Raw genomic sequence first — 16,996 nt, 5'->3', positions numbered from 1 at the left:
CAGTCCAGAATTCTGTTCCTTTTCCTGCCATTAACCCAGCCTATACTATCAATGCCCAGTGAAGCAGATTCTAGAAACATCCCTCAATCACGGCACCTGTGTTGGGGGTTGACTTCAAGAACATCCCTGAAAGAATCCTAGGCTTAAGAAGAAAAGACCCAGAGCCATGTAAGAAGCATCTTTGGATACGGGAACAATGGTTGTATCTGTCATGGTGTAACTTGTGTTTTTCATCTTGTGTTGTTCACGAGTAGAAGTTGTCAGACTCCAACCAGTGAACCAAAGCCTGCCACCTGTTTATGGGTAGCCCTTGAGGAAAACAAAATGGTTCAACACTTTTAAATGGTTGAAGAAAAAAGCAAGAAGAAAATGTAACAGTTGAATAGCCGCAGCAGAGACTGTGTCGCACACAAAGCCTCTTACAGAAATGGTCGACCTCTGTTCTGGAAGACAGAATCAGGACTGTGTGAGCGGAGCTAGAATTCATGTCTGCATAGGGAGAATTTTCGATCTAGAGTTGTCCACATGCAGGAGCAGTAGCTCTCAGCTGAAGGCCGTGCAGGCCGAGGGCTGTGTGCCTAGGACGCTGCCTAGGACGCTGTGTGCCTAGGACCAGTCAGTGGTGTGCTGGTAAACGCATAAAAACTGGCTCTCCAGGCAAGAAAAACCTTGACATGTAATGTATGTCTATTTCTTTGGTACAGATCTCACTGTGGTCAATTTCTAGTTCTGACATGATGGCCCTAAGGATGGAGTTGGAAAGAGATGCACATAATTGGCTCTTGGAGTTCTAGTTCAGGGAACTGGGAATCAATACTATGTAATGCTGCCCTCCCGTAGCTTCCAGTGCAGAGAGCTTCAGGGGTGCAAGAAAGAACAGCAGGGCAGGAAAAACCTCTGCCCTTCCCTCTGCCTGTCTGGGTTCACAGGCGGCCAGTTAGTATCTGTAGGCGCAGGAAGATGAAGTTCCATGCCCTGAATTACACAGCTGCTAAAAACTCCACCTGCCGTTTCACGGCCTCACATTTGGTTTAGAAAATCCTGATTTCTACAAAGAGTGAAAAGTTGGACTGCATCCAAATTGAGAACTTCTGTTTAAGAAAACATCACTTTAAACAAAGTTAGAAGGTAGATGACAGACTGGAAGAAGATATTTGGAATTTTAAGAGATCCAGATCTCGTGTCAAAAAGATGTAAGGAACGCCTGTCAATCATTTAAAATTAAAGCCAAAGATGGTCCAATAGAAAAATGGGCAAAGGATGTGGACAGACAGTGTACCTCCACTCAAATATGAAAGGCCGATAACATATGAAAGATGACTAGTCTTTCAATACGTGAGAGTACCAGTCTCACTACTAAGCAGGGAGACGTGGGATAATAACGGGATTCATTTCATCCATCAAATTGGCCCAAAGTCATGACACCAGCAAGTGAGGCTGAGATCCATAGCACATTCATCCACTGCAGCTGGAAGAATATAAAACATCCATATTCAAAACTGAGGTTCCTTCTACCTCTTCTTCTCCCGAATCCTGGCCTCCTCCCTCCCCTCCTCCCTCCCTCCCCAAAAGTAAAGATGGTCCCAATTCAACTTCATGATTTTTCAACTTTATGATGGTGTGGGAACAATAAGCATTCAGTAGAAACCATACTTCAGAGTCTGAATTTTAATCTTTTCCTGGGTCTAGTGATCTCCCGTGATGCTGGGCAGCTCCCAGTCAGCCACAGGAGGGGAACCAACAGACCCTCTTATTGTATATTGTGTTTTATGTTTCAAATCGCATCATGTCTACAAAATAACCTCTGACCCAGAAATTCCAAATCAGGCTATATGTCCTATGGCCTAGAAAAGCCCTCACATTTTCAGAAGAGGCAAAGGACACAAAAATATTGTTGCCTTGTCGTTTGTGATAGTGAAAAATTGGAAACAACAGAAAGCCCCTCGGTTGGGGAGGGGCTGAGTACACTCTGATTTAAATACTCCAGTGAGCGCCAGGCAGCAGTGGACAGGAGGACCCTGGAGCCCTGTACGGATGGGCATATCTGAGCTGAGATTAACAGAGTGTAGAACAGCTCATGCTGCCTGATACCATTAATGTTCTTAAAGTGTAGATGAAAGAATGCTGTGTAGTCTATAGGACATATATAGGAAGTTTCAGGAGGCTATACACCATTGTCATAATTGTGTACATAGGTGCTCCTTGAATGATGATGGATTTAATTAAGTCCTAGTAAACCCACTCTAAGTTGAAAATGCATTTAATACACCTGACCTCCAGAGCACTGTAGCTTAGCCTGGTCTCCCCTAAACATGCTCAGAACACTTGCGTCAGCCTGCAGTTGAGCAGTTATCTTGAGCTAAAACTAATTATTTTACCTTCCTCTTCTTCTTCTCACCAGAAGTGGGAGAAACAGATGGGCATTTTGTAGACATGATGGAATTTGGAACATAAAACACAATATGCAGTAAACACTGGTAATATGTTACGTTATGGAGTACTGGCCGTTTCTGCTGGGCACAGCTGCCCTGCCCAGCATCATGGGCGAAGATTGTACCTTTTATCAGTAGCCCTGGGAAAAGACTAAATTTCAAAATTCGATGTAGTATTTCTATTGAATGTTTATGGCTTTTGCACCGTCATGAAGCTGCATTATAAATTGAATCGGCGTGATCTGTACTTTTGGGGAAGGGGAGGGACAGAGAAGACCAGAACTGGGGAGAAGGGGAGAGAGATAGGAGGAACTTTGGTGTTATACATGGATGTTCTAATTTTCCTTAAGGCAAGTATATTCACGTATTTCTTGTACAATATTTTCAAGAGACCAAATTAAAGTTCAGTCCTCCCCACCTGGGTTTCTGTGCCATCTGCCTGGCTAAGCCCACATCGACCAGGTTGGCCAACAGGGGCACACTTGGGAAGGTGCGTGTGAGATCACTTTGGTCTATGAGCCTGAACTTCCCTTGAGGACTCTTTTACCTCCACCAAGGTCTCAGTGTTCCTTAACACTTTTGCCTAGCCAAGAAAAGGCTGTTGTCCTTAACTGCCTGTTGCTCAATTGAGACTGGCCAGGAACAAGGGAACTGAAGTACACTGAATGGATGGTATTGGGCTGGGGTTGGCTTCTGCCCACCTTCCCCCTCAGTGCTCTCATCCCAGTACCCTGGGCAGCTCTCAGGCCAGACTAGATTTCTCTGTGTCTAGACCCAAGGAAAGTGAGCCAAGGCTCCCTTCCACCTTACCTATTCCATGTCTGGGAACCCACCTCTTCCCCAGATTATGGACCCCAGGAATGTCCCCCCATTTCAGGAAAACTCTTATGTTTAACCACAGGCAAGTGTGTGGCGTCATTCTACTGTTAGCGTGAGAGCTGCATGAGAAGTCCACACCTTGCAATGGCATTTTGACAAGAGATACACAGAAAGTAGCTTCGAGGGTTTCCTCACCCAGACGCCTGTGGCCTAGAGTAGCGAAGGCCCAGGACAGCTGCATGGAACACTGACACCCTGACCACGTGGCCAACATGCTTAGCCTGTGTCATTATCCCCATGCATCCCCAGAGGCAATAATAGGTGTTGTTCCTATTCTGTAAACAGATGAACTGCACCTCAGAAAGTAACTTGCCCCATCTGAGGTCCCAGAGTCCAAACTGAAACCCTGCCTCCAATGCTTTTTTTAACTCGAGCCATATTCTTTCTTCCTTCAGGGATTTCATTCTAAAAACATTCAGACGTCTTCCTGTTTGTGGCACAACCGCCCCAGATGAAATGAAAGATCACTTGCCCCATGAGTTTTGAGTGCCAGGCATTCTTTTCCATGAGAATCCCCAGAACTCCTTTTAAGTTCCACTTGAATTGAAGTAAAAACAGAGAACTTATTTGCAGATATGGCTTGCACTTTGGATGCAGGAGGCAGGACTAATTCAAGAGGAGGCGTGGAGGTTGGGAACTCCTTTGATATTATTTATGTGATTTGAGGCAACAGTCTATAATCAAAGAATGGTGTTGTCAAACCACTAATCTCCCGTGACCTTAAATTCCCACCTGTTTCACAGATGCAAAAAGGAAGATATTGTACCACATCTTTTCTTTGGATTCTCCAGCTTCAGTTTTGCATCCCCCAAAGACCTCAGTTACCCAGGGAATTTAAATTAGAGAGTGAGAGGTGAGAATGTGAAAACCCTTCAGGACTTCCCCTAGATTAACAAGAAAGAACATTCAGCACTTGCTAATGACCATGGAGCATTGTTTTTTAATTTGGGGTTTATTTCGAAGCAGAGCTGAGAAATGTTTGGGTACTTCCCCTCACACCTTCACAGCACAGTCCACCGGGATAGTTGGTTTTCAAAGAAGAAGCATCTCAAAGTCTTGGGGAAATTACTTCAGGATGGGATCAGACAGACATGCATTTTTCTCCAACATTTTCTGACTTGAATTTAAAAGTTTTTTATAATAGTGCATGAATGAACCCCTCCTTCATAGGAGAATCTGAAAGCAAGACTAACAAAAAATATCAGCGGATTCTATTTATCCTCCCTTTCTGTTGCATCCTCTCCTTTCCCTGAGTTGCTTTAGCCATCCCATAGTATTTTGTTACAGCCCTGTGAGCAGTTACTACCTGTTATGGTTTGAATTATGCCCCCTGCAAAGAAAAAAAAGAAGAAGATACGGTGAAGCTCTAATCTCTAGTACCTCAGAATGTGACCTTATTTGAAAATAGGGCCTTAGCAGATGTAACAGGTTAAAATGAGGCTACTGTGGTGGGCTCTAATCCATCTGACCCGTGTCCTTATATAAAGGGGAAAATTTAGGCATACACACAGACTTGCAGAGAGGGAAGATGATGTGAAGACACAGAAAGGAAGAAGGCCATGTGCAAGCATAAGGTTTGAGTGATGCAACCACAGCCAAGGAAAGCCCAGGGTTTCCTTTTAGGCAAACCTCTGAAAACTAGGAAGAAGCAAGACTGCCTTACAGGCTTCTTGCTGTGGGAGCAAGGCACTGCTGACACCTTGATTTCCAGCTTCTAGAACTGTGAGACCATAAATTTCTGTTGTTTGAAGCCATCCAGTTTGTTTATGTAGCCCTAGTAAACTAATACAGCTACCTATACCTAGCCGTTATCAAATATCCATGTAGGATAAGTAAGAGTGAGAATTTCTATTCGTCTCTCTCATAGTTAATGTGACATTATATTTTCCAAAGATGGCTGCAACTTCCTCCCCTGTCCTCCATGTCCGTCAGGACCCTTGAAATTCCCCCATCAAGAGATGAATCCTTAATCTCCTCCCCTTGAATCTGGACGGGCTCTGACTCCCTTCTGATACTCTATGACTTCTGAGGCAGCTTCCACCCTGTTTCTAGAACACTTTCCCTGGAGCCCTAAACTGCCATGCAAATAGTTCACTTGTCTTGAGTCCGCCATCCCATGAGGAAGCCCAAAGTACCCCAAATGGAGAGACCACACAGAGACACAAGACTATGTGGAAAGAGATGCCCAGACAGTCCCAGATTTCTGGCACCCCTGTAATTTCAGTTTCAGCCACTGATTGCACCCCCATGTCAGACCCTGAGCCAGAGCTACTGCCCAGCCCAGCCCTTCCTAGATTTCTGATCCATAGAAACCTTAAGAGATAACAAAACAATAGCTGTGTTTAAAGCCAGTAAGTTCAGGGAGATTTGTAACATAGCAATAGATGACCGGAACCGTTAATGTACACTGTGCTTTGCATTGGCTGCTTTCCTTTAATTAAAAAAAAAAAATTAATTGGAGGATAATTGCTTTATAATTACCCTGGTTTCTGCCATACATCAACATGAACCAGCCACAGGTATACATATGTCCCTTCCCTCTTGAACGCCCTTCCCATCTCCCACCGCATCCCACCCCTCTAGGTTGTCACAGAGCAGTGGGTTGAGCTCCCTGTGTCACAGAGCAAGTTCCCCCGGCTCTCGGTGTTACATATGGTAATGTGCATGTCTCTATGCTGTATCAATTCATCCCACCCACTCCTTCCCACACTGTGCCCACGCGTCTGTTCTCTATGTCTGCGTCTCCATTGCTGCCCTGCAAACAGGTTCATCAGTGCCATCTTTCGAGTTTAACTTAAAAAATGGATTTTGCATTTTTACTTCTGACTGAAGTGATTTATGTTCAGAGCAAACAGACTGCAACCACGGGATCTCGGTGACTTAATCTGATCATACTTATTTCTCACTCACTACAAGTCCAGTGTGGATGCTGCAGGTTGAGTGGCTCTCCTACAAGCATTAACTCGGGGATCCATGTACTTCCTAACTAATGTCTCCGTTGTTTCTAGTCCTCCTTGGGGTCCTCTGCTGGGTCGTCTGTGTTCAGGTAGCCAAAGAGAAAGGGGAAAGAGAGTGGAGGATTGCATGAGGTATTTCAGGGGCCAGGCCGGAGAGTGGTACACTTCGTTCTGGTTCGTGTTGCACTGGCTAGAACTAGTCTTCAGCTCAAGGGAGCTGGGAAGTGCAGATTAGCCCTGCAGCCAGGAGGAGAAGGTGAGTGTGATGGAGGCAAATCTCTGCTGCATTCACACATAAATTCATAGAATCTTATATGATCAGGGCTGCAAGGGAGGGGAGATAGGCTTCTCCAAATGTGGTCCACCAGCATCAGGACGCCTGAGGGACTTGTTAAAATGCAGGTTCTGGGGCCCCACCTGCTGAGTCAGAACCTCAGGGAGGGGTTCTAGGAAATTGCATTTTTCCAAACCTCCCAATTCTTGTTATGGACAATAAGGCTAGAGAGTCACTTACCAGTTCAACCCTCTCATTGTACAGACAGCCAAGTTGAGGTCCAGAGAAGCGACGTGACCTCTATACTTTCCTTCTGTCCACCCACAGCTTGAGGCCAGAGCTGGAGTGGGGGCCTGTGTGCTGAGGCCCATCCAGTCCACTTGCCAGGCTGCCTCCCACGGCTCTGTGTCGTAGCTGGCAGAGCATACTCAGTTCCTGAATGGCCCCCAATTCGACAACCACACAGCCTTGCTCTAAGCCACCGACATGGAAATCCAGTCCGACACTGTAGAATCACAGCATGTGCCTTGAAAAGCCTTATCAACTTGTAGCCAGGAGTCCCCTGAAGTTTAGATTATGACCAAATCTGGTCCAGAATCAAGTCTTGTTATATCTTGGCCAATTCCTAGTAAGAGTCAGGGACCCTGAAGAGTGTCTTACTTTAGAAACTGGAATCCTATAGTAATTTCTCTTAGGTCACTCTGAAGGCCCACCTCATCTTTAAGGCTGTAACATGTCCTGGTGACATTCTGATATAGTAGCTTCAGGGAAGGCATTGGTGTTTGATGAAAGTCATGGGGAGGAAAGCGAACCTTCATATTTTCCAGAGCTCTTGATGAAAACAGCCGATGCTTATTAATATGCATTCCACACAATTTCTATTATGATGCTATAATTTAAAACACTGACTCAAAGCCCTCATAAAGGAGGTGAAACTCACTTTCTAAATTTACTGTACAGAATGCTCTTCTCCTCTCTCCATCAATCTTCCTCCTCTTAAGCAAAATGTACAATTTGGAACAAAGAGTGAAAATACTAGGGTTTTGACTGACCTCCTTGTTAACAGTATTCTGCTGTGTGGCAATGGCATTGTAAGCATTTGAGTTCTGGTTCAAAACATGTGAAAGTTTCTATGTGAAAAAATCAGGTCACTTTCTATCTTCTGAGTTTAGGGGAACAAGCAGGGGGTATATTAACAAGGGATGATTATCATTCTCCCCACCCCTTGCTGGAGTCACTTAGTTTCAATTATTTTGATTATTGATTAAAGATTTTGTAAGTGGAGGCCCTTGGCTAAAACATCAGCCTTCCCGTACTGGCATGAAGGAGAATGAGGATATAGGGGAGACCTTCAGGGCATCAGGAAGCCAGTGATGGGTCCAGGTGCAGTGAAATGGGGATTGTCCTAACCCTCCTGATGTCTAGCTAAAAGATTTGACTCCCAGCACAAGTGATGGCATGGGCCTCATTGTGAACAGCGCAGAGTTTGAAAAGGGCCTAAGAGCAGATGGAGAGGCTAAGGGTAGATGGAGAAAATCAAAGATGACCCCTGCTTCCTTTCTCATATCAGTGCCACTTTGCTGTCTGCTCCCTTACTCTGGGGGTTGTCCCCAGTTCTCACTTCTGTGGTCAGGAAGCACTGTTGGAGTTAAGTTTCTTAGGACATGAAGACTGAGTAGGGCATGAGGTGGCCAGCCTCTAGAAAGATAAACCTGATGTCCATTGGCTGCTCAGAGTAAACAGACCCAGGCAAGATGGTGAGTGTTCCAGACAGCTGTTGCTGTGTAACAAACTACCTCCAAATTTAGCAGGGCGCAAGTTATGTTCCCTGGGAAGCAGACTCTGAGCTGGAGTAGAATGTATAGGATGTTCCTGAAGAACTGCTCTTAGAATTAAGTCTTCCAAGGGAGAGGAAGGAACTGTCTTGCAGCTCAGCCCTGGCTGGCCCAACAGAGTTCTGGAGCCAGAATGACCCTTGAGAGTTGCCCCAGATTGGGCTGGGATGACCTGGCTTTTATATCAGAGGTGCACAAACTTGCGTGTTTTCCAAATACAGGTGGCCACCTGTTTTGTTGTAGTTCAGTCGCTAAGTCATTTCTTGACTCTTTGCAACCCCATGGACTGCAGCACATCAGCCTCCTCTGTCCTTCAGTATCTCCTGGAGTTTGCTTAAACTCATGTCCATTGAGTCAGTGATGCCATCCAACCATCTCGTCCTCTGGCACCCCCTTCTCTTACCTTCATTCTTTCCCAGCATCAGGGTCTTTTCCAATGAGTCCACTCTTCATATCAGGTGACCAAAGTACTAGAGCTTCAGCTTCAGTATCAGTCCTTACAATGAATATTCATGGTTAATTTCCTTTAATTTTTTTATCTCCTTGCGAGCCAAGGGAGTCTCAGGAGTCTTCTCCAGCACCACAATTTAAAAGCATCAATTCTTCAGTGCTCAGCTTTCTTGATAGTCCAACTCTCACGTCCATACAGGACTACTGGAAAAACCATAGCTTTGACTATATGGACCTTTGTTGGAAAAGTGATGTTTTTGCTTTTTAATATGCTTTCTAGGTTTGTCATAGCTTTTCATCCAAGGAGCAAGCACCTTTTAATTTTATGCCTGCAGGTATGGTCCGCAGTGACTTTGGAGCCCAAGACAAGCCCACTGTTTCCACTTTCTCCCCATTTATTTTCTGTGAAGCGATGGGACTGGATGCCATGATCTTAATTTTTTGAATGTTGAGTTTTAAGCCAGCTTTTTTCTTTTTTTCTCTTTTTCTTCAACTCTCCTCTTTCACCCTCATCAAGAGGCTCTTTAGTTCCTCTTTGCTTTCTGCCATTAGAGTGGTATCATCTGCATATCTGAGGTTGTTGATATTTCTCCCACAAATCTTGATTCCAGCTTGTGATTCATCCAGCCCAACATTTCGCATTATGTACTCTGCATAGAAGTTAAATAAGCGGGGTGACGATATACAGCTTTGACATACTCCTTCCCCAATGTTGAACCAATCTGTTGTTCCATGTTCAGTTCTAACTGTTACTTCTTCACCTGCATACAGGTTTCTCAAGAGACAAGTAAGGGTTTATGTAAATAAAATTTTATTGGAACACAGTTCCACTCTTCATTTCCATATGATCTAAGGCTGCTTTCAGGCTGCTTGGATAGAGTTGAGTAGTTGTGACAGAATCTGTATTACCCATAAAGCCTGAAACATTTAGTATCCTGCTATTTCTAGAAGTGAGTTGACCTCAGGTTTATGTTCCCACAGTAGCCATAGGCTGTGGGCTTCCAGGGAAAGGACAAGACCTTGGACAGCAGTTCTGCAGCAGAGATGAGCCCTGCTGGGTAAGGGCTTGGGGCTATGCTGCTTCCACCCCCAACATTGGGGACAGTAGGTCTTTCCTCAAGGGTAATGTGGGCGGAGCTCATATGATGGTGTCCATCATAGCAGATTAAAATGACCATTGCATTTAATGGGTCAGGAATTCTGGAAGGACTCAGATGGACAGTCTAACTTCCAAGATTCCTTCCTGGCTCAATGCTCCTTTGCCTCTTTCTCTCTTTATAAGGCATCTCATCTTCCAAGATTTCTGTATGCCACAGGGTGGTTTTAGGATCATCACACTTACAGGAGGGATTCACGAGGTGGGATATGGAAGCCCTGGGCCTGTGAAAAAGCACACCAGAGCTGACGCAGCATCACTCTGCTGTGTCTAATTGGTCAAAGCTGTGACGGACCTGCCTAGATTCAGGGGTGGAACCAGATGCAAGAAGATCACAGCGCAGAGAAGGAGGTGGGAGATGCTGTTACACCATCTTGGGGAAATCTGGAACGCCTCAGTGGGCCAGGTCTCAGAGCTGTTTGAACATGTCCCTTCCCTTTGAGCACATCACATTTCCTCTTCCAGGGGAAATGGCAACCCTCTCCAGTATTCTTGACTGGAAAATCCTATGGACAGAGGAGCCTGATGGGGTACAGTCCATGGGATCATAGAGAGTCAGACACAGCTGAGCATGCAGGCAGTGGATTTGAATGGGGAGAGGGGAACAGGCAGGAAGGGGCGTTCATGTTGGAGCGCAGGTGCATGGATCCTTCCTTTATGATAGTACCAGGCTACTTACTACACCTCAGCCTCATGCCAGACCTGCCTGCCATGGGCTTTATGTATATTTATTATCATAAAGCTTCAAAACCTTCAAAGTAGTAAATCCTCTTATTCCCATTTGATGAAAAAATGAGGCTCAGCACAAAGGAGTAACCTTTTGGCCCCAGAATTAAGGTTTGAGTGTGACAGGCTGACTCTGGCCCGTCTGTCTCTCCACCCTGCAGCCCGCGGTGTCTACCTAAGGGGTGGCCATGCAGGCCGGAGAGCAAAGAAGCAAAAGGACCGTAGAGCGATTTTCTCAGCATTAGGTGGTTCACAGTTTCCCATTTTTTCCTCCTTTTTTCTCCCTATAGTTGAAGGAGTCCCTCTCCCTGTTTTTTTTTTTTTTTTTTTTGGTTTTGAGAGGAATAAAACAAAAAAGTGAGAAGCAAAGGGCGCCATGAAGTTGTTCAGGGAGCCAGTGTGAGATCCCACGGCCAAGGGGAGCAAGACTGGGAGGGTGCAGACGGTGGTGCTATGAAGGGCCACACCAGGCCTCTGGCCCCCAGGCAGGGCTCAGACTCTGTGGCTTGTGGCAGAAATGCCCTCGGGCCCCAGTGGTGGAGGAGTCACTTTGCCCCCTCCTCCAGATAATCATCCTCAGGTTAAATATTAGAGATAAGCCTTGAAACCGGAGGATGTCATTAACACTTGGAAAAATAGTCCTCAGTTTTTAGTGTGCTAAGAATCACACTTGGGGCTTCACAGGTGGCGCTAGTGGTAAATAACCTGCCTGCCAATACAGGAGATGCAAGAGATGCAGGTTCGATCCCTGGATCTGGAAGATCCCCTGGAGGAGGGCATGGCAGCATTCTAGCGTTCTTGCCTGGAGAAGACATGGACAGAGGAGCCTGGAACACTGGGGTCACACAGAGTCAGACACAACTGAAGCGACTTAGCACACATGCAAGAATCACCTGAGGTGCTTGTTTAGAATGCCGCACTCCTGGTCCCCACTCTTGGAAACTCATGCAGCAGGTTGGGAGTGATGCCCCAAATCTGCATATTTAAAACACCCCAAGCCATTATGCTTCCCCATGAATCCTGAGCCAGGCTAAGAGAAACATGGACTTGGAGGGTGAAGGGGCAAAATCTCAGACTTCTTTTGTGAAAGCAGCTTGCTTGTCATTATAGTTTAATCTCATGAGCACCAGTTTTCTTATTCTGGGTGTAGATGTGGTAGGTATGTTTATGGAGCTGTCTTGCTGAAAGAAAGATAATGCACACGCAGTTATATGCATAATTGCAGTTAATTATTGTGTTGTGAATGTATGGTTAAACTCGATAGAGATCAACTTATAAAAACTCTTATTACAAGTTCTCTGTTATTTGCCATTAATCACTACTGTGGATTTTTTAGGGGAGTTTCTTCATTCATCTACTTAATCAAAAAGTTTTGTGTTCTTGCTGTGTGCCCGGCCCAGTGGGAGGAGTGGGGAGAATATACACAGTGGGCCCACAGCCGGGGGCCGACCACTGCCCTCCAGGGATTTACAGTCTGGCCACGGAGACAGATTCAATAAATCCCCAGCAACCACAGGCATTTCAATTTTGTGTATGTTTGTGATTTTTTTAAATGTGAAAGTATTTACATAGATACAAATACAAAGTATACAAACACTGCTTGTCAGGCCATAGGTTGTGATGTGAGTTTTTTTGTTTTGTTTTGTTTTAATTGACTAACATACAGATTTTGAAGTTTCCAGGTAGCCTCTAACTGGGCTAGGAAGATATATTCTATAAATTCTACATGAAGTTGGATTGTAGGTTTTTTTTTTCAATCAGTGAGTTAAGACTTCGCATCTGAATATGTTGAATTAAGATGTCTGAAAGATGCACTGATGTTTTTTTTTCCCATTACATTTCTGCTCCTCCCCCATTTGTGAACCTAGCATGTTAGGAGAGCAATACCCAGCTGCTTTCAAGCGCAAGCATACCTGAATGCAGAATTGTCATCCAACAGTGAGAAGCACAGAGAATTCTGATTCCTTGCTTAGCAGTTTCAGCATGTCCTCAATGCTATTTTCTTGCCAGAAATCTGAGCGTGCAAATTGTCTTTGAGAAAACAAATCAATAGGAGACAGAAGCTGTCATCAGTAACCTCTGCTTCCTGGTTTTCAGCGTTGCAGGTGGTGAGCTGTTTGACTTCTTAGCTGAAAAGGAATCTCTGACTGAAGAGGAAGCAACTGAATTTCTCAAACAAATTCTTAATGGTGTTTACTATCTACACTCCCTTCAGATTGCCCACTTTGATCTTAAGGTACGTTGCTTAGTGTAAACCAGATGAAAGCATATGCATATCATAGCACTTGTTGTTTGTTTGATGGGAAAAATGGAGGCATCCAAAAGAGATACATGTTTTGTTTTTTTTTCCCTAGAGGGGTTTATTGCATACAATTATCGGTATAAATCAGCAAGTATATAATGCATGCTTACTACAGCAGTTCCTAATGATTGTGTGGAATAGAGGCTTAGGATTAATCATCACATTCTAGGATTTTCTTGGGGAAGAATTGAGGGCTCTTGCCAGCCAAGTCTTTAAGCAAGGGGGCTGCTGTTGGTTATGGGGTATTTTCAGCCTGGAGTAGCCACTGGCTGCTCCATTCCTCTCTGCCTCTGGCTACCAGCATAGAAGATGGAAGGTATTTTAATCTCTGCTCTCTTTCTTGATGCAAAGGCTTCTGGGCTGACTCAGTGTCTCACATTCAATTAAGCCAGACTCTGAGACTGTCTGCTTGGGGTCTTTGTTGACTAGGGGCAAGGCATTATCAGCAATTGAAAAAAAAAAAGCAGGGGGGGGGGGGCAGGTCATACTCCCACCCATCACAGAGGTTATGGTCTCTTTGGGAGGGGAAGACATCCATATGAGCAACAGAAGTGACAATGTAAGATTCAGGGTACAGTCCAAAACAGTGAGAAGATTATCACCAAGCAGTGTGTGGTTGATTGCCAAGTGAATGATTCCTGTCATTGGAGCTAGGATAAGATGTAAGAGAAGGGAAGGTTTTCTTCATATTTACTGTAGCAGAGCTGTCAAGACCACATCTGGATCCCCCAGGACTCACTGGCACATACCCCAAAGACTGTTGCTGGGAGCTGGAAATGCCAAAGCATAAATACCCACTGAAGCAGCTCTTAGCAGTGGACCTGGGGAGATAGTGGATAAATACCCCAGCTTCCTTGTGCTTCAGTTGGCAAATTCGGAGTGCTACCATTTCTCCCCAAGTCCTCCAAAGAGACTGTGCTCCAGTCACCCCCACCTTGATAAGACACTTTATATCAGCTTCCTTCTCTTTCCTGTCTTCCCATTCCGCTGCCCAGTATTCCCTGGGGTCCCCTCCCACCTAAGCCGCTTGCAGCCAGATCCCTTTCCAGATCTGTTCCTGGGAGAACCTAAACCAAGACACTTGTTTTTCCTGGCATTCTCTTGCAACTTCTCTTTTATCCCTACTTTTTGATGTTTTTTCAGGAGAGAGGAAGAACTACACTGCCATCTTGTCCTCAGCATAACATATGATAGTATTTTTTTTTATTGTGGAAAGATAAACACAATATAATATTTACCATTTTAACCATTTTAAAGTATGCAGTTAAGTGGCATTGAATCTATTCACATACTTGTGTAGCCATCACCACCTCCTATTTCTGGAATTTACTGTTCTTCCAAACTGAAACTATGTATCCCTTAAACACTAAGTCCTCAACCCTTCTACCCCCAGCTACTGGCATCCATCATTCTACTTTCTGTCTCTATGATTTTGCCTATTCTAGATATTTCATATAAGTGGAATTATACAACATTTCTCCTTTTGTGATTGACATTTCAGTGAGCATCATATCTTTAGGGTTCATCCATATTGATGCACATGTCAGAAGTTTACTTTCTTTCTCAGGCTAAATAATATTCCATTGTATGGATAGACCCTGTTTTGTGGACATCATGTTATTTCCACCTTTTAGTTATTGTGAATAACACTGCAATGAACATTGCTGTGCTATTTTTCTCTTTTTAAAGCCCGAAAACATAATGCTTTTGGATAGAAATGTTCCCAAGCCTCGGATCAAGATCATTGACTTTGGATTGGCCCATAAAATTGACTTTGGAAATGAATTCAAAAATATATTTGGGACGCCAGAATTTGTTGGTAAGTTTTCTTCATTCCTATGGCCATTCCATTCATTTCTCATAAACATCATGCTGGCAGAATTCCCCCTGCTGCAGCATCATTTCCCGGGTACATGTTTCTGATTTATACATGAAAACTAGACTCTTTTGGTTCACTTCCTTCCAAAACTAAATGTGCATTCATTTCCCCGTAGCTCCTGAGATAGTCAACTATGAACCTCTTGGTCTTGAGGCAGATATGTGGTAAGGAACATGTCCTTAATGTTGTCATTTTTCTGATTTATTTTACTATTCATCTGATATTGTTTTTCTTCTTGTTTCATGTCTAGGAGTATTGGGGTAATAACCTATATTCTGTAAGTACCCAAATTCACTATTTATGTTCTTCCCCTTTTTCTTTGAAATTATGTGTCATGTTGATCACTTCAGGTTATGCATGCTTTTTATGTACACATAGTCATTTTACACCTCCAGAACACATTTAGTTTATACTAATTACACATTTTCTCTTAATTTGAAATGAGTCATCAGAAATTGCAACATAATCGCTGAAAGAAAGCTTGACGGCCCATCACTCCTGAGAAAATAGGAAAGGTTTTTCTTTTATAAACTACTAAACGCTATTCTAAATGAACTTTTTAAATGTGTCCTTTGCATAAGCTGAAGCTTCTGTGCATGACGATTAAACGCCCTGTAAAATGTAATTGAATTCTGAAGTGACTGCTCAAGCACCAGATCAGACTGTGATTCCTCATTCTCCTAATCAGGTATTGGAGGAGCAGCGTTATAACACCAGGGGGAACTTACTCATGTTCTGTGCCCCACTTTATTAACAGCCTCAGTGGGGCCTCCCCGTTTCTCGGAGACACTAAGCAAGAAACATTAGCGAATGTATCTGCTGTCAACTACGAATTTGAGGAAGAGTACTTCAGTAATACGAGTGCCCTAGCCAAAGATTTCATAAGAAGACTCCTCGTCAAGGATCCAAAGTGAGTGGCCCTTATTCCTGAAAGTCGCCTAGCCGCGGCCTCAGCTAGACGAGGGTTAGCCCCTATCCTGTGCATGCAGCTGTGTTTATTCCTCTCTGGTTGTTTCCACCTGGGAGAGAGAAGCATGCCACGTGAAACGCTTCAGAAAAATGCAGGCAGGGCCCTTGGCACCTTTCAGTCAGTCCCGGTGGGCACAGTGAAATAATCACACAAAGACTGACATTGTTTTCAGCTTGCTTCCATGAAGCAGGCCCCGAGCTGCGTTTTCCAGAGCATCTGCTTGGTAGATCCAGCCGGCATGGAAACAATCTTAGTGTTTGCTTCTATGGTCACCACATTTTTTTTCTTTCCCCTACCCCCCACCCCCAACAAAGGAAGAGAATGACAATTCAAGATAGTTTGCAGCATCCCTGGATCAAGGTGAGTTGCATATTGCGATTGGTTTGGGGATCATAGGGTGTCCTGGAATTCATTTGCCCTGGGCTTTCTGGGTAGCTCAACTGGTAATGAATCCACCTGCAATGCAGGAGACCCTGGTTCGATTCCTGGGTCGGAAAGTCTCCCCTGGAGAAGGGATAGGCTACCCACTCCAGCATTCTTGGGTTTCCCTGGTGACTCAGATGGTAAAGAACCCACCATTGATATGGGAGACCTGGTTCAATCCCTGGGTTGGGAAGATCCCCTGGAGGAGGGCATGGCAACCCACTCCAGTATTCTTGCCTGGAGAATCTCATGGACAGAGGAGCCTGGTAGACCACAGTCCATGGGGTCGCAAAGAGTCGGACACGACTGAGCGGCTCAGCATAGCACAGGCTATCACGTGGCACTGTGGGTTCTAAGCACGGCCACGTCTGGAGTATTGTGTTTGCTGTTGGTGCCATATTTTAAGACAGCTGAGAGAATCCTCATGATAACAGAGGTAGAGAGGAGTGAGCTACCCCAGGGCAGGATGGTGATGAGAAGCTGAAGGGCAGAGCCACTCAACCGCCTTGCGTTTGATTGTGAGATATTAGCCCAAACACTGTTTTTGTTAAGTTTTTTAATTCAATTCTAGCATTTAAATATGATATCAAATCTAGATTCCCAGCTTCTCTTGAAAAATCTGAAGTTCTGCCAACACTGAGACCTCATTCCCCAAGGCTGTCAGAAACTCTACCCTGCTGCCTTTGTGCCAGGCCAGCGGTCACCCCCACCAT

At 44.6% G+C, this 16,996-nt stretch overlaps 1 protein-coding gene across 6 annotated transcripts in view; it reads left to right on the top strand.

Annotated features, from left to right (window-relative positions):
- DAPK1 (death associated protein kinase 1) overlaps positions 1 to 16,996 on the top strand; it is a 205,739-nt gene that overhangs the window by 131,585 nt on the left and 57,158 nt on the right. For all 6 annotated transcript variants that reach the window (XM_043927569.1, XM_043927564.1, XM_043927567.1 and 3 more), the window contains exons 4-9: positions 12,807 to 12,945; positions 14,701 to 14,830; positions 15,006 to 15,054; positions 15,141 to 15,167; positions 15,648 to 15,800; positions 16,175 to 16,220. In XM_043927569.1, coding sequence (XP_043783504.1) covers positions 12,807 to 12,945; positions 14,701 to 14,830; positions 15,006 to 15,054; positions 15,141 to 15,167; positions 15,648 to 15,800; positions 16,175 to 16,220 — 544 coding nt within the window. The remainder of the gene's footprint in view (positions 1 to 12,806; positions 12,946 to 14,700; positions 14,831 to 15,005; positions 15,055 to 15,140; positions 15,168 to 15,647; positions 15,801 to 16,174; positions 16,221 to 16,996) is intronic.

The sequence above is a fragment of the Cervus elaphus genome, chromosome 16, assembly GCF_910594005.1.
Source record: "Cervus elaphus chromosome 16, mCerEla1.1, whole genome shotgun sequence".
Classification (NCBI taxonomy): Eukaryota; Metazoa; Chordata; class Mammalia; order Artiodactyla; family Cervidae; genus Cervus; species Cervus elaphus.
The sequence above is the reverse complement of the archived record's forward strand: the minus strand, read 5'-3'. Positions and strand labels throughout refer to the sequence as shown.